This window comes from Penicillium citrinum (genome assembly GCF_028827155.1).
Source record: "Penicillium citrinum strain IBT 23319 chromosome Unknown utg000006l:1.0-3011923.0:1.0-3012962.0, whole genome shotgun sequence".
Lineage (NCBI taxonomy): Eukaryota > Fungi > Ascomycota > Eurotiomycetes > Eurotiales > Aspergillaceae > Penicillium > Penicillium citrinum.
In genome coordinates, this window is record NW_026622691.1 from 756,030 (window position 1) to 780,328 (window position 24,299).

At 48.2% G+C, this 24,299-nt stretch overlaps 9 protein-coding genes across 9 annotated transcripts; 4 read left to right on the forward strand and 5 right to left on the reverse strand.

The window, feature by feature from the left end:
* Positions 1–404: 404 nt before the first annotated feature.
* Positions 405–2,792, reverse strand: N7469_006812 (DNA-directed DNA polymerase IV; the record flags this gene model as incomplete). The annotated part of the gene is made up of 5 exons (XM_056645730.1): positions 405–1,568; positions 1,628–2,011; positions 2,062–2,234; positions 2,291–2,679; positions 2,725–2,792. 5 exons carry the CDS (start codon positions 2,790–2,792, stop codon positions 405–407), a joined length of 2,178 nt encoding a protein of 725 aa, XP_056499171.1.
* Positions 2,793–3,402: 610 nt separating this feature from the next.
* On the forward strand, positions 3,403–4,509 carry N7469_006813 (mitochondrial ATPase complex subunit ATP10; the record flags this gene model as incomplete). Its single annotated transcript, XM_056645731.1, has 2 exons — positions 3,403–3,806; positions 3,879–4,509. The coding sequence occupies 2 exons, from the start codon at positions 3,403–3,405 to the stop codon at positions 4,507–4,509; spliced, it is 1,035 nt and encodes a 344-aa protein (XP_056499172.1).
* Positions 4,510–4,861: 352 nt separating this feature from the next.
* On the reverse strand, positions 4,862–5,708 carry N7469_006814 (putative vesicle transport v-SNARE protein Gos1; the record flags this gene model as incomplete). Its single annotated transcript, XM_056645732.1, has 3 exons — positions 4,862–5,365; positions 5,446–5,559; positions 5,646–5,708. 3 exons carry the CDS (start codon positions 5,706–5,708, stop codon positions 4,862–4,864), a joined length of 681 nt encoding a protein of 226 aa, XP_056499173.1.
* Positions 5,709–5,966: 258 nt separating this feature from the next.
* Positions 5,967–6,742, forward strand: N7469_006815 (60S ribosomal protein uL29; the record flags this gene model as incomplete). The annotated part of the gene is made up of 3 exons (XM_056645733.1): positions 5,967–5,969; positions 6,030–6,169; positions 6,511–6,742. The coding sequence occupies 3 exons, from the start codon at positions 5,967–5,969 to the stop codon at positions 6,740–6,742; spliced, it is 375 nt and encodes a 124-aa protein (XP_056499174.1).
* A 595-nt stretch (positions 6,743–7,337) lies between these two features.
* Positions 7,338–10,754, reverse strand: N7469_006816 (mediator of RNA polymerase II transcription subunit 16; the record flags this gene model as incomplete). Its single annotated transcript, XM_056645734.1, is given in 11 exon segments — positions 7,338–7,792; positions 7,803–8,132; positions 8,195–8,326; positions 8,378–8,644; positions 8,710–8,820; positions 8,880–8,999; positions 9,064–9,283; positions 9,338–9,804; positions 9,863–10,106; positions 10,171–10,516; positions 10,612–10,754. The coding sequence occupies 11 exon segments, from the start codon at positions 10,752–10,754 to the stop codon at positions 7,338–7,340; spliced, it is 2,835 nt and encodes a 944-aa protein (XP_056499175.1).
* Positions 10,755–12,000: 1,246 nt separating this feature from the next.
* On the forward strand, positions 12,001–13,700 carry N7469_006817 (putative SIR2 family histone deacetylase (Hst4); the record flags this gene model as incomplete). The annotated part of the gene is made up of 2 exons (XM_056645735.1): positions 12,001–12,331; positions 12,427–13,700. 2 exons carry the CDS (start codon positions 12,001–12,003, stop codon positions 13,698–13,700), a joined length of 1,605 nt encoding a protein of 534 aa, XP_056499176.1.
* Positions 13,701–14,526: 826 nt separating this feature from the next.
* Positions 14,527–15,529, reverse strand: cbfA (uncharacterized protein; the record flags this gene model as incomplete). The annotated part of the gene is made up of 4 exons (XM_056645736.1): positions 14,527–14,775; positions 14,804–15,053; positions 15,137–15,270; positions 15,383–15,529. 4 exons carry the CDS (start codon positions 15,527–15,529, stop codon positions 14,527–14,529), a joined length of 780 nt encoding a protein of 259 aa, XP_056499177.1.
* Positions 15,530–16,318: 789 nt separating this feature from the next.
* On the reverse strand, positions 16,319–18,095 carry N7469_006819 (GNL3/Grn1 family GTP-binding protein; the record flags this gene model as incomplete). Its single annotated transcript, XM_056645737.1, has 3 exons — positions 16,319–17,824; positions 17,915–18,009; positions 18,083–18,095. 3 exons carry the CDS (start codon positions 18,093–18,095, stop codon positions 16,319–16,321), a joined length of 1,614 nt encoding a protein of 537 aa, XP_056499178.1.
* Positions 18,096–18,466: 371 nt separating this feature from the next.
* Positions 18,467–19,412, forward strand: N7469_006820 (HAD family hydrolase; the record flags this gene model as incomplete). Its single annotated transcript, XM_056645738.1, has 4 exons — positions 18,467–18,569; positions 18,649–18,670; positions 18,730–18,839; positions 18,931–19,412. The coding sequence occupies 4 exons, from the start codon at positions 18,467–18,469 to the stop codon at positions 19,410–19,412; spliced, it is 717 nt and encodes a 238-aa protein (XP_056499179.1).
* Between the last annotated feature and the right edge of the window lie 4,887 nt (positions 19,413–24,299).

Here is a 24,299-nt window from a genome sequence, read left to right on the forward strand (position 1 = left end):
CGCGAAGAAGAAAGCTTCACCGCACGAAAGGCGGTGATGAGGGGGAGTAAAGGCGGTGATGAGAGAAGGCGGTGATGGAGTATAAAATGGAAGAGAGGATGATGATGATGAAGAGTGTAAATGATGATGAGAAGGATGATGTTGGAGAGGGTGCAAGCGAGATGGAGATGGATGATGGAGTAGGAGGAGATGAAGGGAAAAAGTCTGACCGGCAACGTCCGCGAAATATGCAGCTTTTTGTTCTCATTTGACTTTGGGCCTTTTCAGCGTCACCCTGTGCATTCCAAAGTCACACTTGGTTAACTCTCCAACTCTCTACATATTCTAGATTTTGATATTACAAAATTACTCGAGAGCAGCAAAAGATTAATTTCATGATGATATATAAATGTTGATGGCTATGCTTAGCAAATTCGCTCCTCCGGCCTTCGCCACGGTACCCCCAGCAATGCGAATATTCGCCGTTCATCACCAGCCTCGAGCAATCGACCTGGATTGGTCTTGTTTTGACCGTTTCGAAGAACATCCCCAAATAACCCTCGCTGATTCAGACACATGTTCCTCTTTCGTGCCAGTAACCGCATGCTCCGGTTAAAGATATCATTTCCCGTAAAATATATAAGAGCCGCTCCTATCTCGGCTCCAGGAACAAAAAGCAGGTCGATTCGTCGCCAGACCGTACTCCCAGGTAGACAAGAAGCCCCATGCCACTTTGAACCATCTTTATCACGGTGGCTCGTAGCCAGTCCAACTTGCAAAAATCCCTGCTCAAACAATTGCGGCACCACCACATTCATTACCACGTACCGAATCTGATCTAGCACTGCACCCGGCTTGGTGATAAGCACATCAATGTCTCCCGAATCCCGTGCCCCCCGGCGGTAAGAACCCGAGATGATCACCTGCATGTCTTTGTCTGCTTTCTGGATCTCACGTCGAACGATCGCCCCGTGGGCCTCGACCTCCTTGCGTGGGATGCGTTGTGCAAAGTCATCGTAGTGCTCCACTCCAATCCGCTGGGTGGTAGTGAGAGGTGCTCTATTACGAAGGTCTTCTAGTGATGCATAGCCTTGCGCTACCCATCGAGCAGCTTGCACAAGCCCAGCGCCGTAGACACCCAAAAATTTTTGGACCAGAAGGTCTTCCGGGGAAGAACTGGTATAGTCAAGCCGTCGAAGGTGATTGGTGCACACAATTTCCTCGATCTTCTCTGCCAATCGTGATCCGATACAGGGGAGAGCAAGGGCTTCTTGACGGGTATTAATCTTGTGCTTTTGTCTGCGAAGAGTATTGATGGCCTTGCGATAAGCTATCGTCCGCCATTGATCGGCGTTTCGCGTATAATAGTCTAACATCTCTTGCAAAACCTCGATCGTTCTTACATTCGGATTGTCTCGAGCATTGGAATTGAATTTTTGCATGCAAGCAAAACTTCGTGTCCAGGAATCACCAGTTCTGCTTTCGCTGGTCGGTGCATTTCGTGCTTTCTTCTTGGCTGGTCTGAATTCCGACGGGTCAGATTCATCATCAGATAACCCGGCTGTAGACTCGTCATCAGAGTCAAGTGGCTAATGTCAAAGTTAGGAATCACTGCAGTACCAATTCCAAGTTCATAGTTCCTGCTCACCAAATGGCTTGTAGCTTTGCTTTCATCAATTATATCATCCAGTGCGTCCCTTTCACGGGATACTGATTCGATGTCTAAATTATTCGATGGCTCTTTTTCGACAATCTCGGCGGTTTCCACGGATTCCAGCATTGGAGTTTCGGCGAAACGGACTTCTTCAGATGAGACTCGAGATCTGCCTGGTGACAACTGCATTTCCCGCCTGGATGGTTTTAATGGTAATGAATCGGGAATTTTTTGCTCGACTGTGGAAATCATCGGTATCCCCTGTGCAGTAGACACAGCAGCTCCATCAATTCTAAACCTGAGGTATGTCGTATCTAATATTGAGTGGAACCTAATGCACTCCGGGGGATAATCTTCATTCACAAAGGCAATATCCGCCTACTATGATGTTAGCGGTGCCAAGACGATACTTAGGAGAGCTCACGAACGGGAAAGCACTCAAGTTTAAGATAGTCCATTAGATCCTGGTACTTGAGCTTTTTCTCGACAATGACATGAGTGATGTGATTTCCCCATTGCCGAGTCCACTGCGCACCGTATTCCCGGGAACGCTGAATACGAAGTCTTCGAGCGGGGGCAATATCATCGTTCGGAACGAAGACTAAAACCGATATTAATGACTATCCTGGCTCGAAAGAGGTTCTTTATCCGACGTACAAAATACGAGGCCCTTGAATATCTTCTGCGCCTCTGGTATGGTTTTGAGAACATCAGCCTTCCTCTTGGAGGAGCCTTTGCTCGCGACACCGGGCATAGTACCTGTCGTGTTGGACCGCTGGACTGTTCTCACTTTAGGCTCAACATGGGATATCCTTTCATCAACTCGCTTTTCTTCAAGTTTCCTTGAGTCTTTCCTCGAGGCAAGCTGAGGTTCAGTGTTTGCTCGTATCAAGGAAGGCGGTTCGGGAATAGATGGTGCAGCCTTGGCAGTCTCATGTAAAATATTTATTGAAGGACGAGAGGCCGCGAGGATTTTCTGGAAGGAAAGAGCCTCATCATTCTGATCGTCATCGGAGTCATCTAAATGTTCGAGAGCAGCAAAGAAACTGCTCTTACTCATTATGCCTGATCGTCCCATGGCTCCTACCTACTTTTCAGGGTTCTCTGGGAGCTCACCCATGGACTTCCAGAGGCAACCATCCTTGCCTGGAGAGAACATATAAAGGATGTGATATATTTAACCTATATCACGTAGGGCATGGGTGGTACAATTGCAGACACGATCAACCTGGAGTGAAACTCGACATGCGAAGGCGGCGCGCGAAAGTGTCGCCGAGTCACGGGATCCATTTAACCTTTTTGGTCATCAATTGTTGCATCATATACTATAAATCTACTTTTATCGATTGATACTTTAAGAGTACTATCATATTTGTAAAATGTATCATTTTGAGTGATTTGAAGACATTGCTGTGCGGGTTCAATATTTTTTTTTTGACTAACCAGATTGGAGATCGGACGAAAAAAGACATATATATGCAAGTACGCTTCAAATAAGTCGGAACATATTCTAGATTAATTTCAAGTGTAAGACAACCGTGAATATCCCAAGACTGGACTGTATGACACCAAGTATTTCTATTTGGATAAATCAATCTCGCTAGTAGGCAATATGATCGACATGTTCCCGAAAAAGCAAAAATAAACTAGACAAGGATTGTAGAATCCTATGCAGCAGATATCATGTGATCTGTCCGCAGCTCCGGCTTCAATTCGCCGCAATCAATCAACTTCCAAGTTGAATCAACACATTACAACCTTCGCTCAAAATGTGGAAACATTCCATTCCCGCCTCTCTAACATCGGAGATACCTCTTCTCCAGACCAGTCGCTGTCTAAGCTGTCAATTCCGCACCACTGCCACACTCTCCCATCTTCGCGCAATTCCCTCTCTCCGCACCTATGCGACAAAGAACGCCCAAAAACCGAAGGATGCAGCCCCCAGCTCCGGTCCACCAGTCCGTCGTCCTGTTCAATTCGAATCAAACCCAACTCTGAAACGAACCGCTCAACCAGGCGACGAGGATTTCACACCTCCAACACTGGACCGTCCAATTGGTACTGCCGCGCCGCCAGAGGCAGGTGAGAACACGGGAGTCGACCACCGCTCTATTCGTCAGCGTCGAGACGACTTCGTAGACTATGACCGACACATCAAGCGAAGAAAAGAACTGTACGTGCGAGATAAATTTCTCTAGAATTAATGCCCTTTTCACTAATGAGTTTTGGGGGGAATTTTTAACAGGACGAGGCAAGTCGCAAAGCCCTATTTCCGCGAATGGTCGAATCTTCGCTTTCAAGAGGGAAAGACATTCAAGTCGAATCCACGTCTATTTCGTGCCGATAAAGCCTTGTATTTCCCCAATATTCACGGCGTGACTCTCGCTTCTCCAAAGGACCCGCAAGACACCACCCCGATTTTGGAGGGCAAGATTAGCGTCGTGAACCTCTTCTCGAGTGTCTGGGCCGAGGGCCAAGTCAATACTTTCACGGGTGCACCTCTGAATCCGAAATTGGCGGATGTTCTTGAGAATGGCGGGTCGTTGGTGCAGCGGGTTGATATCAATTTGGAAGAGAATCGTATGAAGGCTTGGCTTGTGAAGCGATTTATGTGGCGCATGCGACAGAAGTTGCCTGAGTCGCAGCATTCAAGATATTTCCTTGTGCAGAAGGGATTTTCGGAACTCCTCAAGGAAGCTGTTGGTATGATGAATTCCAAGGTTGGATACGTTTATTTGGTTGATGATGCTTGTCGGATTCGTTGGGCTGGAAGTGGTCCTGCCGAACCTGAGGAGTTAGAGACTCTCAACAACGGTCTGCAGAAGTTGATTACGGAGAAAAAGGCTAGTCTTGAGGCTGAGAAAGTTCGTCGCTAGATGAAAGACATATGGTGGATGATATATGCTGCGATGACGTCTCTGCTCTCCAGTTGCATTTGCATTTGTACATATAATAGAGAATGTATAATATAACATAGACGCCATCATAGGCCAGATGTGCAGAAAAAAAGAAAATTATCGTCATTTCTGTCAGCAGAAGCATTGACAGGTCTCAATAAACATGGTCCACCCAGGAACGCCGATAAATCAAAAAGAATCAAGAACTTCGAAGACAACGGTCGCTGGCTGCAACGGGCGAGTGCAAAAAAATGGCAAGAAAAGGAATCTGAAGGATAGTCCAGACGAAAAGAAACACCACCCCATAATTAATAGGAAGAGGCCCAGCCATCTACCGGAAATAAAGGAGCATCAGGAAGCAAAATCCAATAAAGCATCCAAGAATAATAGCGTCGCGCCTCTTTTTCGTCCCAATTTTGCCAATCAAGTAGTTCATACCAGGCACCTGGCCCGCAGCACCGACAATACGCCGATTAATACTAGCGAGGGTTTCACCCTGGAGCCCGAAACTCTCGTTGATAGAGTAAGCCTGGCTGAGGACACCGTCAATCATGCCGTGACTATTTTCCACTCTAGCCCGTTCCTCCAGCATATAATCTGCCTCCTCAGCGCTGGGATTCGCGGCACGATAAGCGTCGATGTCGGAGCGGACATTTGAGAGGAGATTGGCGCGACTGCGGGAGTCGGCGATGGCGGTTGAGAGGCGGCGGAGTTCGCGGCGATGATCTTGTAAGATCTCGCGGTGGCGGGAAAGATTATTTTGTTTTAGAGCTGAGGATGTGAGGGTTGCTTCGGAGTCGAGGAGGCGGGATAGTTGAGAGATGAGAGATTCACGCTGAAGAAAGAATGTTAGTATCCTTTCCCGTCGTGTTATACTATGGGCGGGGAGGAGAGAGGAGATGATTGACAGCATACCTGTTCGAGGAGATCTTTCAGCTGTGATTCAAGTCGTAATTCTTCTTCCGTTGGGTTTGGAGGAGGCTTGTTGAGAGAGGCAAATTGCGCATAAGTGTGGAAGAGGTTCTGTGTCTATTCGGAGTTGTCAGTACTTGTTCGACGGAAGATTGAAACATGCAATGATGGCCAAAGGAGTCAGTAATTCAAGATCAACATACTTGAGTTTCAAGCGAGCGAGCCTGTTGTCGCAGCTGCGCCCATCCGGAGCTAGTGGACGACATGATATTGAAGTACAAATGTGAACAGAGGTGGACAGCAAATGCCGAAACAGTCGCTGGTTTGACCCCAGACGTCCAACTGTCGGTGGAGCTAGCCGGATCTGGAATCAGGTCTTGGCGTATGTTCACCGCCCATAGTCACGTGCGCTTAGTCACGATTAGTGCGGCCACTCGCTTAGCCCTAGTCCCACAACCACAATTTGACCGGACCATCTGCAATTCTCAACGCCGACAACCAGCACATACAACAAAGCCGCCACGATGGTATGTTCGCCCATTTCGAGATAATGGAATTGTTCCCAACTGATTGATTCCATTTTTTAGTCGTCCAAGGTCAAGGCTGGTCAGCTCTGGGGCAAGAACAAGGAGGAGCTCTCCCAGCAGCTCGAGGAGTTGAAGACCGAGCTTAACCAGCTTCGTGTCCAGAAGATCGCCAACGGTGCCTCAGCCAAGACTATGCGCATGTGCGTATTCGATCCCGATGAATTCCCATCACTATACACTCGATTTTGAAGGGGGGAGGTGAAGAGCGAGAGACCCGGGGCTGCGTGAGTTGTGCGAATGTGCGATGGGCGGGAACCACGACCAGAAAAAAAAAAATTCAACCACACCAACGCAAAGGCAAAAACGCCAGGATACCCGTGCACAAAAAAAAGGATCAGAAACCACGCATATGCACATAAACTCATCCGCAACTCTCGGACTCGCAAATCTCCACCCCTCGAAAATCTACTCCCCATAATTCAATCTACACATACACACATTCAACCCAGACAACACTGATATACTAACATCTCGCTCACAGCCACGATGTCCGCAAGTCCATCGCCCGCGTTCTGACCGTCATCAACGCCAACCAGCGCGCTCAGCTGCGTCTGTTCTACAAGAACAAGAAGTACCTGCCCCTCGACCTCCGCCCCAAGCTCACCCGTGAGCTGCGCCGTCGTCTCACCAAGCACGAGGCTACCCGCACCACCGAGCGCCAGCGCAAGCGCGCCATCCACTTCCCCCAGCGGAAGTACGCCGTCAAGGCCTAAGAAGGTGCATTGCATTTTTTTTGTGAGGGACTGAGATGGGAGTTTGCCCTTGGACTACATTTTAAAAAAAGAATACTCCTTTAGGGAGGTATCCGAGCGGCTGGGGTCGTTTTTATCTCTTTTTTTGTGACAATCCAAAAAATGGAATTTGATTGTGTATCTTAGAAGGATGCAAATCGACTCTTATGACATGACTTAGACATTTCCATTCGCTGCCATTGTTGGTTGGTTTGATTCGAGGATGGCATGAGGATTTAGAATGTTTCCATGTTCGTAGATTATAGTTCGTTTTTTTCGACTTGGCTAGACATTGCAGCCTGTCTGGAGATGCATTTTAGGTCACTGCCATAGGTTCACGCTGGCTCCAGTGCTACAACTGGAAGTACACTCGCTGTGTCTGCAGTAACTCGTAGGTCCATCAGCCACAATGCGAACAGCCTAAGTCTATTATATACCTCAAATAGTATATTAAATTAATAAGGACTACAGCCCATGTATACACACCTCGCATATACTCTTTACCATACATGTACCGTCTAACAGAAACAAGATTAAGCCGCTAATTCTCACAACACCCAACTAACTATCCATTTCCCTAAACACCAACAGGAGCAGGCGTCCTCAAAGAACTCTGCAAAGAATTTCCACCCACAACACCAGTCCCAGAACTAGCACTTGCTCCTCGACTTACACCCCCAGTCCCCGCCTCCAACATCCACATCCCACCACAAGGACAAGCCCTAAGAAGATTCAACTTAACAAGCATCTTAAAATAAGGTAAAGAGCGAGGCAAAGCCGTATCCCCCGAAACCTCACAACACCGCACACAACGCCTCCTTTTCTGAGGCTGAAGCACGCGTCCATCACTCCCAACAGCCAAAGCAGGCCTTAAAGGAGCCTTTTTAAGAATATCAACATCACGTTGTCGCCGATAAAGTGCAGTCCTAGCATCTGTTCCAAAACCAAGCCAACTATAATCATTCAAGAGGATATCTTTGCGATTGATTTCTGCTTTTAGAGAAGGAATCGTTTGGCGGAGGAGTGTCGCTACTGCACCGACGAGTACCGGGGGGGATTCGGGCATTGACGAGAAGTTCTTTTTCTGGACCTGGTCTTTCGGCGTCGCCGAAACCAGCGCCTTGGTAGGCGTGTTTTACGGCGGAGTCAACGCCTGCTAGGAATTTCTCGTAGACGTCTATTCGGACGGGCGAGGTTTCGAGTAGTTTGCAGATTTCTGTGTAGTAGATTCGAGATTCGCTGGATAGGGTTGCTGGATTTGTATTTGCGAAGCCGGCGTGGACGCCGCGGAGACCACGGCAGATGAAGCGGAGGAAGGCGCGAGACATGCTTGAGAGGAGGGTCAGGAGGGGGATTGAGGTTGTCGATTTTACTGAGTCTGTTAGTTGATTGATTGCATGAGAAAGAGAGCCGCACAGGGAGAGGGTAAGTTACGTTTCTGGGTAAATGCTTCTTGGTCGTTGAAGACGCTTTCGAATTCATCGGCTAGGTCGAATGCTTCGCTAAGGACGAAATGTGAGAAATCCAGCGTCCATCTTGCGTTGCCTAGGATCATGCGGAGAATTTCTGCAACATCATTAGTGAACATCGTCAATAGCATGTCTGTATAGTACTTACCAGGATCATGAGCCTCGTTGGGTGACCCCTTTGTATGTTGGAAAAAGAAGGCGAAGAGCACCGAGGCATGGCGGAGCTGAACAATTGCCCAAGGTACGGAGGATGCAAGTGTGCGTCGCTTTGATTTCCCGCGGTATCCCAAGGAAGACTGTAAGCTCAGACATTTGGGTATATAGGGATGGGTCATCAATTTTTCTTGGTCAACTGTGAAGTTGCAATTGACTGGCAATGCACGAAACACTTCAGTGATGAGTGTTGCTTGAGCCTCTGTTTCTTGTCAGTGATGAGCTACAGAAGCAATGACAATCCGGGGAGAGATGGGAGGAACTGACCAGCTGACAATTGCCTAAGGGCAACCATGAGAATATCATCGGTATTGACCTCGGCTCCACAGCCTCGGCTGAAAGCAAGCGTAAGAGCAGCAATAGCTGAAGAGAATTTACCTATTTTTACGATTAGTTCTGGGTATATCAAGATCCAGTGAAAAGGACAAAGAACATACTTTCATCATACAGATCCCCAGTCGACCCAAATGAGTGCTCCATTAATCTTAAATGCGTTTGTCCATCGGAATCCAGGGTGACCGCAGCACATGAATTAGGTGAAAAGCTTATGGCAATACCTGTTAAGGACGGCAAATTAGTAAAAGCGCTAGTAGAATGCATGTGCCATAATGAAAGCCCTACCTGGTGTCTCCATCGGGTACTGATAGCCAGCCTGGGTCAAACAGGTCACGGTACTTCCATCATCCATTCCATTAAATAAAGTCATTCCTCTCGGGTCGTAGAACGAGACTGAGCTATCATCGTGTGTGATTGCTAGAGCGGTACCGTGCTCCACCATATCTACAGATATAACATATCTATGACAGTGGATGTCATCTAATCGACGCAGTTCCATCTTCGACTGGTCTGTGTGTTAACTGGCATCCAAATATGTGGATTGATAATGTCTGCCTACCTTCGCTTGAGCATTGCTCTTCTTTGACGCAACCTCGTCAAATTTGGGATGGATTTCTTGCGGGGCAGTCTCAAGGTGCCATCGAACAATCACACTTGGTGGTCCTTCTTGATCTGGGTATTCAGGAGTGGCGTGGAGTGGTTTAGAGTAGACGGCCAATATCCAAGGACTGGAAGTGGAGCCCTGTTGGCCATCAACCTGACCAGGCATGATCTCCAATTTCGTCAAACAATATACGGTATTTTGGAATGGCAACGATGAGTTTATTTGTTCATCTGGGCCTCTGTTGATGTTCAGTATCGGGCTAGGCATATCGACCTTGCATTGCAGGATACGGAAAGAAGGGATTGGGAACTGATTTGGATGTTTGGCCTGTGAGGGATCCCATTGCTGTGGATTCCAGGATATTTGTACCCGATATAAGCAAAGCTTTTGGCATACTGAGTAAGTAGCAACCAAGATTCCAGCTAGAAAGAGACCGATTATTAGCACGCCCATGGACCTCATAACGTAGAGACAATTTACCTTGGGTAGCAACCAGGGAAGCGTGTGTCAGCAATCTGTCTGAGTAGCCAGTATTTTTTAGCTCAGCAGGTAATTCTGCCCACTTGCTGTCCGGGTTCTGGTAAATGAGCCTAATCTGGCCCGCCCGGGTCACACAAATGAGAGCACCTTTGTTGGCGGGGTGGAAAGGGCCAATTGGACGCCGACGGAATGGTGAATACGTCCATCGACCACTAACTTTGGTAGCTTGATGAAATGCATGGACCTGAAAGGTGTCAATTGGCTACCGGGGGCGAATGGATAGCTAACCGTAGGGGGGCTCTACTTACTGAGCGGGTGGTGTTGAGCCACATCATTCCAACGATCTGATTGCTATCATCACTTGAGTCAAAGGATGCCTGTCGAAGCCCAGTGATACTATTCAAAGCCATTGAGATGGAGTAAATAGAGACACGGCCGAGACAGTCGACAACTGCTAGCTCGGATCCTGTTTCATTGCAGGATAGATGAACCAATTGGTTACCACCATGAGCTTCAGTCACAGGAGTCAAAGGAGACTCCTCGCTCAACACCCACTTGCCATCGGACGGACGACATTGCAGATGACGGACACTAACTCGGGTGGCATCTGGGGTGATGTAGGCGACACAACCCAAGCGAGACCAGGTAATTTTCCTAGAAATTGTTAGTGGACATGATGAAATAAAAGCATGGAAGACATGATGACTGCTTTTAGGATATATATCAGTAGGAGGAAAGAATGTACTCACTGGCGACAGCCTAGAAGGCGCATCTCATCCAGGCATTGGGCGAGACCCTTAGTGGGCACCGGAGGCGGCAAGCCCAGACCGAGAGAGTTGGACTCGCCAAAGAGATCATCGACATTGATACCCCCCTCCATGATCAATGGCATACTGTGGAGGCGGGAAGTGAGAAAAGATTATGACATGCGTTGGGAATCAGCCCCGCATGGCTCTTGAATGCTTTGGCCGATCGACGGAAGAGCGATGGGGGAGCAAACGGGGGAACAACGGCGGTGTTGATATGGGAGATCGGAGGATCCGCCGAGTGACTCTCCGCTTTGGCGGGGAGTTCTACAGTTAGAGTAATCTAATACCAAGAAAAGTCAGATGGTGGTGGTTAGTATTAGTAGGTGAGTGCAATATTACTGTAATGAAATCTTAAGATAATTACATCACTTTTTTTTATTCTTTCATCCTCGAATTCGTCTCCAGCCTGTTATTTTGTGCACACCGTTTGATTTCTTTGATGAATGACTAAGCAAAGAAGGTGTGCACGTGACGCGTAGTCCTGCCAACCACTTTCAACCAATCACATGAGTGGACAATACCCCACATTCAACTTGACCAATCAGAGGCAACTTGCAGCATCAAACTGTCAGAGCGAAAAAAGAACTCAACACAACACAGCAACAAGACAGCATATGCCATAGAACAGTATACATGTATACTGGTCGTTATAATCAAGATGGTTCATTAGTGAGCTAGCTATTCATGTATTCAATGATTACACCAGATAATATACTCTAATTGTAAATAATCAACTACACTCAACCATCCACCAGATTCCAACGTTACTTCGCATCATCGAGTTGGCACGTCCGCCCTCTTTTCTCTGCCACATACCACCCGTCTTTTTCTTCTGTTCTCCTTCTCTGATTTTTTTTCCCTTTCTTCCGCGACAACCACATTCTTCATCTCCCGTTTTGCTTCCTGTGGGTCATAACAAGCTTCAAACTTATTTTCAATTTCCGAGAAGGTCTTTTTTTTCCCACAAATACACAACATATATGAAAGACCCTTCGGCCACATCCCCCTTCGGCTGACCTCATCGGATCTCCCACGTCCATCTCTTCCACCTTTCCATCCCTCCCCGGCTACAATTCTTTCTCCTCCTCATCCCCCTCTTTCTTCCTTTGTTTTATTTTACATATTCAATCATTGATCATTGTCAATGATTGTATGATTCGTCTGTATTCTCTGACGAAGCGATAAATCCCCTTTTATTACCGCCAGCGCCAGCTGAGTTTCTGACCTGCTGAAACGCCCCCTGGGTGGTCTAACCTCACCCCGTCTTCCTACCGAAGACGTGACTATTTCTACTCCCCCATCTCACCACACCACACCACCTTCTCCGCCATGTATTCAGATCTCTGTGACGTCTCGGACGTCTCTGATTTAAGTTCTGTACCATCATCGCGTTTGTCTTCGCCGGAACCGGTGTCGCGGTATCTCACTCCGTCGTCCTCCCAAGATGCGGAGGATTTACCCTCGACGCGCCAAGACTGCCCGCCCGCGAAGAAGAAACGCCGTCGCAACCCTCTACCTAAGGAGCGCATGACACAACACCTTTGTTTGTCCAAGTCTTCATTAGATCAACAAGATCAAGTCCGATTGCTTGTGCAGACTCTTCGCTACCAAAAGGACATCGTCGTCATCGCTGGTGCAGGCATCTCCACCTCCGCGGGTAGTAAGTTTTTCTCAATCTGCTGCCTTTCCATTTTGGGAACTACCAACCCCAAACCCCTTCAAGATCAGATCTAATCTTTGTTTCTATCTATATAGTTCCAGACTTTCGCTCCGAGAGTGGTCTGTTCAAGTCTTTACAACAAAAACATAATTTAAAGACTTCTGGGAAGCTTCTTTTTGACGCCGCCGTCTATCAAGATGACGCTTTGACCGCCCCCTTCCATGAATTGGTTCGGTCGCTGTCAGAGGAAATCAAACATTGCAAGCCTACTAAATTCCACGAGATGTTGGCCAGTCTTGGGAAAAGAAACCAACTCAAACGTCTGTATACTCAAAACATTGATGGTTTGGAGACCTCCATGCAACCATTGAAATCCGAAATCCCGCTCAGTGTGAAAGGTCGCTGGCCCATCACCATTCAACTTCATGGCAGTATCGAAAAAATGGTCTGCCAAAAATGTCGCCATCTCGACGACTTGAAACCTGATCAATTTTGCGAGGCGGATCCGCCCGACTGTGAGGCGTGTTGCGACAGGGATACTGCCCGTCAGGCCACTGGTCAACGAAGCCACGGCATTGGGCGCATGCGACCGCGAATGGTGCTGTACAACGAACACAATCCTGACGAGGAGGCCATTACTTCGGTCATGAATGCAGACGTCAGATCTCGCCCTCGTGTGCTCGTTGTTGCTGGGACAAGTCTGAAGATTCCTGGTGTTCGTCGTCTTGTCAAGAATCTATGCACTGTCATCCGGAGTCGCAAAGATGGTGTGACCATGTTCATCAACAACGAGCCCCCTCCCGGGAAGGAGTTTGAAAACTGCTTCGACTTGATTGTTCAAGGTTCCACCGACCAAGTTGCTGACCTGGTCCATTTGAAGCCTTACACTGAGGCTCAAGATGAGAATGAGGAGTTCCCTGAGCCGGTATTCGGCTCATCTGCGTCTGATGAAGAGTCCTCCGCCTCTGACTTTGAACGGGAGAAGAAGGCCAGCAACGTCTCAGTTGTCATCAGTACACCAAAGAAGCGTCCTCGCAGCGATACTGGTCTGATGACACCTTCTTCCAGCCAAGACGAGCAGTCGCAACAGCCTGCTGCCAAAGCTAGCAAGACTGCCAATGGTTCATTGGCGAACCCAGCCAGTCGTGGTCCTAATCTCAACGATGTACTTAAAGCCAGCAATTCAAAGGCCGCCCCAGCCAAGGGTCGCAAGAAGCCTGCTGCTACTGCTACAGCACCCAAGAAACGTGGTCCAAAACCCTCCGCCCCAGCCAAGAACGCTTCTATCACAACCTTCAGCAAGGTTTCCAAGGCAGCCGCCGCCCCCAGAGACCGGAAAGAAGAATCCATTGGGTGCTGGACGTGGTAATGGTCTTCCTGCTAAGGGTGCTACTATGTTCCCGGGTCTTGTCAAAAAGGCAGGCACCCAGAACGTGTCTATTCCTGAAGTTGTCTCTCAATAGGCTGAGTTTGCATAACCTTTTCATCCTCTTTACACTCAATTTCTGTGTCAGCATTTCATGGCCTTTCACTTTCTATGATCCAAGTTGGAAGCTGGAGCATGATTCAAGATGGCGCTTGTTTTTTTTTCGTCTTTTCATTTTTCTTTCTTCTGCATTTATAATTCCCCATGCTGGTCCTCATGGATACTTTTCTTGATCCTTTCAGTCAGTGGAATTTGTTTACTTCTGGTTTCTTCACCTTTTGCACTGTTCTCCTCGATGCATCTGAAAGATACCAATGATAGACTACGGTTCGTTGCATGGCTGGCGTTGGCGTTGCCTTTGGTGTTGGTTTGTTGGCCTTGTTGCCATGATTGATTACTTTCAGGAGTTAATATACAGGGCTTGGTATACACCTGCCCTCGCGTATTCGTCCAAGTGACGATAATCGGATTTGCTTGATGGCATTAACTTGTATTCCAATGCGTTTTTCAATCATAGTTGAGCAGTATTCTTGACTTATACGGGTGTAGTATTTCGCAAATCTATGCACTGTGCTGGCCTTTACTCTAGTTCTTTCTATCAGAGTCGGGATATTCAAGGTTAACTTCGACAGCAGCTACAAGCACTACTCAGGTACAGTATAATATAGTACTCGCACATCCATTGCATACCAATTTGCAACACAAAGAAGACTTTATTATATATAATACAGCAAACTCAACCACCCAACCGAGTCCCCAAGTTAACCATTTATCCCAATCCCATATCATCCCGCAACTGACTCCCCGGCCCATCATCATCCTCCGACTCCTCAGCATCAGGATCAACAAGCCTCCTCTCCCCATCCAAATCCTCTACTCTATCCGGATCCTCCTCCTTCGCCCCCTCCTCATCCTCCTCCTCATCTTCCTCGTCCTCGTCATCCTGCTCCTGCTCCTGTTCATCCTCAATCTCCTCCTCCTGCGTCTCATCCCCATCAACACCATCACCCTCAACGCCCTTCACCCCCCTCAGAATCCCTCTTCACCCTCTTTGCAGGATTATCCACCATCTCAACATCATCATCTTCGTCCCTTCCAGCCGAGCCAGCCCCGGCCTCGGCCTCGGTTTCGGCGTCAGCATCGGGTTTCTTCGCTTTGCGCTTTCCGGCTTTGATCTCGGTGTAGGCTTCTAGTTCTGCTTCGAGGCGGGTGCGGAAAGAGTCGAATTCGAGTTCGCTTAGTGCGGCGAAGACGTCTGTTGGTGCGACGGTTCGTTTTAGGGTTGATTCGTTGGCGCTTTTCATTCATTAGTATCTTCATTCTCTTCCCTCCTGGTAATATAGAACCGGGAGGGCAGGGTCTTATTGGGGTAGACGTACTGTGATGACAGATACGATACAAATACCGTAGCTGCTTTCTGGATGGCTAACACGGCATCTTTTTGAATGGTTGTGTTAGGTGGTAATACGGCTTTTGCGAGTCTTATCGTTAATGAACGTGGCAGGAGATAGTCCTATTCATATAGAATATTAGTTTCATGTTCCCTTTTTGCGTCTGTTCTTGATTTCATCTTGTGATTTGGATTTGCCTCCATGCAAGCATGTTTTGTGCCTGGGGAGACATACCTCGACGCTAACGCCGGCTTCTGCTCGGGCTTTGATCTGTTGCTCTGTTGCCGTGATGGGTTTATCTGTTTGTGCTGAGGGCGAGAGCTGGATTGATTCATCTGGGTCTGCGGGCGTCACGGACGAGGTCGATTTGCGCGGTGGCATGTTGGATTTCTCCAAGGAGCTCCGTCAGGAGAGGGTGTGAGCTTTATGAGGAGTGTTTGCAATTGATTGTTTATTTTCGGGTATGTTAATTTGAAGATTGGGTCGGCTGATGGGGGTCCTTGGTGGATTCTTGGGGAGATGTGTGGTTGAGAAGGGAGGAGAACGCGAAATTCGCGACGCGGTGTGGGTGGGACGAGATGTACGGACTGTCCACCGCATGGTCTTGTTAGAGTTAATGTCGATAATTTCTGGGATTGGACTCGGAAAATACAATAGATTATTCTATTATGGAATTCAGTATCATATCCAATGGGTAATATCGTATACACGGCATAACTAGTGTGGTGGCTCGAATTCATGAGTCGAACTAGAGGGTACCTTAGTGAACGAACTATAGTTAGTATGGACATGCTGACTACTTGTATGTCTGAAGATATGTGATGTCTTTCAATTACACTAGAATGATGGAAAATGTTTGGATTATACGAGTATTAGATTTATACAAGTCCAATGGCAACCCCTGCACTCATCGATGTTAGCCCTCATCGAAGTAATACAATCCATTGTAGCAACGTATAATCAGTAGCACATGCTGAATATACCACCCGTTACTACCTACTACTATTTTCTACTATCGCAACAGAGTAAAATGATCAGTAGGTATGCTTATTTAAACTCGCTGTCTCGAGAACTAAGAACATATGTAAACGCCCACTTTTTGGTATCCAAATCCAAAACAAGAACCGATGACTTTCGTAACAGAAGCAGAGATAATTGTACTGTGACGCTTTACTCGGCCATCTCATCATCATCCCCCTCACCGTTACCCCAAAGACCCTCGATCTTGAACTCCTTCGCCCACTCCGTAACAACCTGGCTCGTATCAACTCCAGAGCCAGGGGCGGTGGTGGCAGCATCGGCAGCAGCAATGACGGGAAGAGTTGGGGCATTGGCCCAGCCCTGGATACGACCATCTCTCCAGTCATTAATGACAGTCATGGCGGCGCTCTCAATGTTGGGGATACCGCCCTTTCCAAGACGTCCGCGCTTACGAGCAACCTGGATCAGGAAGTCGGTGGTTTTGTCACCGTTGGTAGGGAAGAGCGAGTTGATGCCGTAAACTTCAAGCATCTTCTGGATCAGATTCTCAGAGCCAGATAGACGTTTGATCAGGAGGTTGACGGCTGGGATGGGGTCTTCAATTTGCTTGGGGGGAATGGCATTCAGCAGAATCAAACGGGCCTGCTCATTCTCCTTGGATTTCTTGCCGGTCTTTCCGTTGGTGCTGGGGAAGACGATTCCGGGAGAATCGATCAGCTTCAACTTGTTGTCCAATTTGACGGAGCGCATGCTGGTGGTAACACCGGCTTCGGCACCAGTTGGGCAGGCGTTGCTGGAGCCCTTGTTAAGACGGGCTGTCAGGGCGTTGATAACGGACGACTTGCCGACGTTGGGGTATCCGATGATACCGACGGAAACGGAGCGCTTCATTTGCTTACCGTGGGCATAGGACTTGAGAGCGCGGAAGAGCGTCTCAGAGGTACCCTTCACAGTCAATTGCTTGTGGTCGAAGCTGTGGGCATTGCCGCCGCCGTTGGAAGCCTTGAGCGGTAAGGTGGGGAAGTATCGTCGCAGGTGCACAAGCCAGGCCTTGAGAACAGGGGGAGGAACAAGATCAATCTTGTTAAGAATCAGAATGAGACGCTTGGATCCACCATCCGCAGCCATGATCTCGCGCTCTACCTCCTTGGATCGAGTACCTTCAGGGTCACGGGCGTCAAGCACATAAAGCACGACATCAGCAGCCTCGGTCACCGACTTGAAGACTTTGTCAAATTGGCGCCGTGAGCTTTCCTTGGAAGGATTTTGTGCATCAACGAGATCGGGGGCAGTATCGAAAGTCACGCCACCCTCCTCCTCATCATCCTCATCCATCTCTTCCTCGTCGTCCTCGTCCATCTCATCATCTTCGCTTTCGTGGTCCTCGTCGTATTCAGTGGCGCGGGCACGCGCAGATGCAAGTAGAGCCGCCATGGGGTTCGACTCATCTCCCTCTGCGTCCATGGCATCATCCAACATGTCATCATCGTCCAGGTCCAAATCCACCTGCGATTGATCACCACCCTGTGCCTTCTTGGCCTCGATCTTACGAGCCCGAGCCTCCTCGCGGACGCGCTGTTGCTCCTCGGCCTTCAAACGCTTCTTTTCTTCAATGTCGTGCAAGAGCTTATCCTTGAAGGGGAAAAGGCTAGGAATACCGGGGTCCTTCTTGATTTTAGACCGCCATTCGGGGTTCTATAAAAAAAAGTGTAAGTTTAGGTGATTGGCACAGAATAGTGCAGGGGGACCAGGATAGACTATTATATAGTCAATCTCATTACACACCTTCTTAGCAAGCTTTCTCTGCTTCTTTTGCTTAGCAACAGAGGCCTTTTCAATTTTGTGACGCAGGCGGACGGGAACCCGCTTGGAGTTTTTGCCTATTTCATGTTAGAATTGTCACGAGAAAGGGAAAAAAAAGAGTCTATTGTGGGGTCAGGTTTAATAACATACCCAACTTAACCATCTTGCCTGTATATGTGGAAACGGACAGAGATGAAAGGAACAACTAGCGACTCGTCGTTCTGGTAGACTCTCGGGAAGTTCGAAAAAGTTGAGCGCCAAGATTTCGATAAGCGGAAAATCAGTTTGGCCGATCGCCGAAGGTGGGAGCGGGGACTTTCCTAATTTGGAAGATGAGCCGCCCGATTCGTGACTTTCCTCAACTTTTCTTACTTCTTCTTTCTCCCATTCTTTCTCTTTTCTAATTTATAGACTTGAAATTCTTGCATCCTGTTGTAGACACGCATTCACGACTTTCATTGATTCTCTACGCCATAGACTGCTTGTCTTATCATCTACCATCGTTGAATATATTCCCCGCATCACCACCCCGCCATGTCTCCCTCCGCAATTGAGTCCTTTTCTGCACCTGCGCAAACAGTTAGTTTCGATGGTATACTTTCGGATTTTGATGGGACAATTGTGGACTCTACAGATGGTGTGTATGCCCCGGGGTGTCTGAGAGTCTGGTCCGTGGCACGTTGATACGCAGGGCTAATTTTATGTCTCCAAATCAGCCATTATCAAGCACTGGCACAAGTAAGTGAAGATAACGCCCATACGAATACAAGATCTTTTCTAATTCAGTTTCTTTTTAGAATTGGCAAAGAGCTAGGCGTTGACCCCGAAACTATCCTGGCTGATTCCCACGGCCGACGAAGCATCGATACTCTAGCTCTTTACGACCAGGGCAAGGCCAATTGGGACTGTACGTTGCAAATTCCCCCGAGCTATATATATACACACAATCACACAATCATTCATATCAGAATTTATCTTCTAACCTTCGATCTCTTCAGACGTGAACTACATCGAAGGCCAAATCCCTAAAGAATACGGCTCAGACGCAAAGGAAATCCCAGGAGGTCGTGACATCCTACGCGCCCTCGAAACATCCGGCGCAAAATGGGGCGTTGTTACCTCGGGCACTCGCGCCTTAATTAGCGGCTGGCTTGAAGTTCTCGGCCTCACACACCCAGAGAATCTAGTTGTTGCGGAAGACGTGCCGCTCGGCAAACCGGATCCTCGTTGCTATTTACTCGGCGCGAAGATGATTGGCCTTGAAGATTCCAAGTCTGTTCTTGTGCTTGAAGATGCACCCTCGGGAATTAAGGCTGGTAAAGCTGCGGGGTATAAGGTTCTTGCGTTGGCGACTACGCATTCGTTGGATAAGTTGCGGGCTGCTGGGGCTGATTGGATTGTGGAGGATTTGAGGAGTTTGAAGGTTCATTCGGTTGTTGATGGGAAGGTTCAGGTTGAGATTAGCAATGCTTTGCAATAGATCAGTGCGAGTAGAGAAATTGACTGTCTTGGTCTTGCAGTCACCTCTAACTCACCCTTGTGTTTGTTTTGATAGTGGCAATCAATTCCAGCCATGATGATTATTTGAAATTCCATTCATCGGTGTCTTGTATATACATAAACCGCTGCACGTCCATACCAAATTACCTTGTAACTTATTTCTTGGGGTTCGACTTGAACGCTTCACACGAAGGGATCAGATGTGGATGTTAAACTTTGGCTACGCGGTTATACAGCATCAACAGGGTTGCGAGGGAAGTCAGATAAACGTGCACATAGGTTGTACAATTCGCGGCTTTTTCGCAATTCTCTCTCTCTAGACTCTCGGGAATGGAGCTTATTGGTGCTTCATTTTGCAATCCACGGGCTGTACTGTACTTTTGCCCTGCCTTACTTCCCGGTGGTAAACTACAGTGGTGTAATATAAGTTTGAAACAACCTATTGACCGCTTCAATCTACCGCCTCTCGTTTCTACTATCATTTCGAAGGGCTCGGAGGTAGTAGAAAGAGACGTACTTTGTAGAAGGAATAGCAGAAAGAAAGGTATTTTCAAACTAATGTTACAATACTGTAGTTAGTACCTTTGTAATTTCCACTCCTACGTAATGCAAGGATCGCCGTTAATTGCTGCCAGAAACAATAGCAACAACGACACAATGAATGAGCAAGTGTTCTAGTGAGATCATCTGGGATCTGGGATTTCAATTCCATATGATGGTGTTGGGGTTGCACGATGTTGCTCGGACATCATTATGGTATGGGTACTCATGATTGAACTGCCGGCTGTTGAATATCTGATCGACGACCGATCGAGCACTAGTTAGGAAGAATATAGAGTAATGACTACTTTGTAATTACAGAGACCTTGTTTCAGGTCGATGTTTCGATGTAACTTCATGCATAGTCGCTGTACAAACAGAAATGATGATTCCAGACACATCTCATGAACGAGGCTAAAGATGCAGGGCAATTCCCGTAAGGCTCGGATTCTTGTCTGTGGCTTCTTAACTATTTTTGCCTTGCACTCAGTTTTCATTCTGGATCCGGAGCCATCACCATGGGGATCGTGTGGCGGTTTTTATATTTGCTTTTTGAATGACTTCAACCTTGGAAGGGGATTAACACAGCTGGACTATCTAATGACATCCTTGCAGTAAGCGCCAGGATGGGGCCTGGCTTCACGACCAAGGTTGATTTGAGCTTTGTTTCGGGATGTTTGTATACTGTAGTGAGCTTACGGGTCGGCTCTCCTGCAAGCAACTACTGCAGCTACAACTTTCTAGCCGCAGAAACACGGGAACACCCTGTTCACAAGCTGCGAACCACAGTTCATGCAAGTTTGGCCACTGGTGACACCGACGGGAATCTAAAGATTCTATCCTTTCTTGAACCATCGAGCTGAGATCCAGACTAGTCTAGATGGCGATAGAACGTGAAAAGTCACCATGTACCAGCGATGGGAAGCACATTGCGTAAAACATAGCAGAACAGTATTTATGTTTGTACTTACATACATGGTTCCGTAGAGTAAAATACAATTCAACCCCGATACTGCAGCGTCCTTTTGCAGACCGTACACGGAGACATTCACGAGGGAAATTAATCACCCGGCAACGAAGATGTTTTCCGCGAACGTGATTCGTGCGTCGGAAACTGTATGTTGTATGTATGATATGATTTATGATTTACGAGAGATTCGGCCGGAAGGGTATGCGTAGCATTGGGGATACAAAAAGGAAGCTTTCCCATAGGAGGGAAAGAAACGGGGAAAAGTATATCGTAGGCCAAAGCTTCCTGAACCGTCGAGTTGCAGAGCTCTCTCGGTGAGAATACATGCAAGGGGGAATTGGAGAAGAAGATGAAAGGAGGTCGGGTTGCATCTGCGCGCACGGGTCGGGCAATGCTTCCTCCAATACACCAACGCATTCTCCTGAACATCACAATCGGGGTAAACCAAGGAAATGAGAAAACAGGGCGTAGAAGTGTGATGCGCCATTTCCTACTCCGTACATGCAAGATATCTGCGCCTTTGCCCTGCAAAAAAAAAGTGTGTCGTGACTCTTTTTTTCTAAAGGATATATGCTCTTACGGCATTAGCACGCCAACCCGTTCTGAAGACATGCGTGATGGTGAGAGTGGCGGGATGCACCTTCATCACATACATGAACAGAGTTTCTGTTAGATGTTGCTTTGCTTTTGCGAGAATTCCGATCTGGACCGCAGAATCGGGACCAGCTTACTTGAACCGCATTGCCGAAGTGATGTACAGTACTACAGTAATCCCTGCAGACAGCTCCCGAGCTTCATGGAGGATACTGTATTTGCTACTCAGATCACAGTATCACCGATCACCGGGTCGCAACCCCAGGTAGAGCCTCTCGCGACCATTCTGACCCACCGGATTGACAAATAATTGGCTAGGACAAGTTGAGCTGAGACCCGGACAAGTCCCTCGCAGTGTATTTCGTAGGAAAAGTGGATACGAGAAGATGTCTGCGCAGAACGTCACGCACCGCCACATATACTCAGCTGAGCCACATGAAGGGGTGTTGGTATTGGAAGATGAGGAGGGGGATGGTCGTACTTCGTAGATCAGTCACATTTGAAGCGTGTTTAAAGGTACCGATTTGGGATCTCCGCCACGGCGCACTATTGTCACCGAAATACTCCGAGCCCCATGCAGAAAGGGAGCCTAAAAATGACCAGTCAGGCGGGCCAGACGGAACAGACGGACCAGATGGGTCAGACGTGCTCACATGCGATGAGATCCAGGGGTGAACCAGGCACCAGGTACAGAGTACATATGTACTCCATTGTACGGAGTAAAGATGGGTGAGATCCATACGGCCAGGCCACGCCATCGTGGCGCTTCAGTTCTCAGCATGAATTGATGTCAATGCTGCGACATGGTTGAATTTGAGAATCCCTTCTCATACCAAGCCGCCATTCTCCACCGACAACCCGCGATACAGTATATGTATGTACATAGTGCAGATGGAAAAAAGAAAGCGCGTACAGTACTCCGTATGTAATTTATCTGTCGTCACCACCTGCTCGTCGATCATAACGCCGCGGAAGAGTCGGGGAATTTTCTGGCGATCGTATTAGGCCTCCTGTTGCTTCTTTTCTCCTTCTTTTTCGCGTTGGCCCCCCCTGGGTGTTCAATTCCTGCTCCGTGCTTTTTGGGATTTGCCTTTAGCCGACCAGAGAGCATGAGCCCTCCGATATTTGAGATACTGGGATCCGCCGCAACGGTTCACGCCAGATCCAATCAATAGTCGGATGGGCCCAGGGGATCCGAGCGGGCGCGTTGCAGATCAATCCAGGGGGACGTCAAGTGCAGATCCTCCTCGGGTGACGGAGTTGACGGAGATCAGTGTAACGAAAGAAATCCGACCTACGGGGGAGTGGGGGTGGGAAATCCATGCACGCCATGAGAGTGAGATCCGCAAGGATATCCCATAGCATCGACCAGTGAGGACCCGTATGATGTGATAGCAATAGTGGAGGGCAGGTGGAGGGGTGAACTACTGGTTACAGCGAAGAACTACTGTTTTTGGAGGCTTGGCTATGCTCGACCAGGCGAGTTTGAAGTTCTGTCATCTCGGGTGACCATGTGCGTAGTGGAGTCAACTCCTCGTTGAACCCTGGTTTCGCGTGGATATGGTTGATTGTTGACGAACTGCTTCCCAACTTGTTCATTGAAGAAGGGTACGAGTTGGATATGATTTGCAACGCTGATAGGCAGTCTACTGCACGTGAAGCTTGAATAGGACTGACGGCGATCATCATTCAAGTCGATCATGGCATTTCCAGTCCATTTTTACCGATCAATATTACTGAGAAGCACGAGTTGTGCAATGCGTTTAGGACGTGCGCTGGTTAAACTTCGCAAGTCTGGGTTTCGAGAGGACATGGAGCCCCATAGCCACGTTGTCTGCTCCATCGGATTGACGTGGATCTTTTGGATCTCCTCTGGCCCCAATTGGGGGGGGGGGGTCTTCTTAAGATGGGATTCTCCAATTTCTCCGGGGAGGACAATGGACAGTCTCTCCACACCAGGTCCCCGGTGGGTTCTGAGTGGTGCATCGGCCTAGTCAGACAGAGTCTAATGGTCTATCGGATGTGCTTTGGGTAGCAAGACGAGCGGATCGCCTTGATGATCAACAAGAGGGGTAGAGGGGTTGTGTACCAGTACTCTTTCCGGAGTACTTTGTGTATGTATACCTTTGCTTTTGTTTCAACGTTCCGTTTGACCGGGAACCACTCCTCCCCATCTTGATGAGAAGGATATGAAGACCTTCAGTACATCTGGCACTGTAAAGCATGAAATTGGGCGTGGCGCATTCAATTTTATCCAGGTTGTGAATGATCATAAACCGGAACCTGACCGACTCCGTTGTTTAAACTTTGTAAACAGGGGTGCTGTGCAACGTTTACTTGTCAAAAAAGTAGATCACGACGCCAGTGAAAGGTAAGTTCAAAGATCTGACAACTCGACAACGAGAGTATGCTAGTATCGTGACGCGGACAGAAATATACATGCATAATGACCTAAAGACCGTTGAAAGAAAGCTGGAATACTGCAGCGAGAGGGTACTAGGCTCGAGCGTTTAGACCTCGAACCAGAGATGCAGCAGAGCGTTGCAGGAATCACCTTTCGAGGCCATTTCCCGCAGGTCCCGGAACAAACGACGAGCTCGAGTGGGTTGCATGTGCATTCTGATGCAGGAGGGACAAGGTAGACCAGCAGGACCAGGGCAAAGGCGAGGATCAGGGCCAGAGCGAACCCATCGCTGTGGCGTTACCCTCGTGACTTGAGTTGCATGTAGCCTCTCGATCCAGGACGTTTAGCGCCGAGTTGAC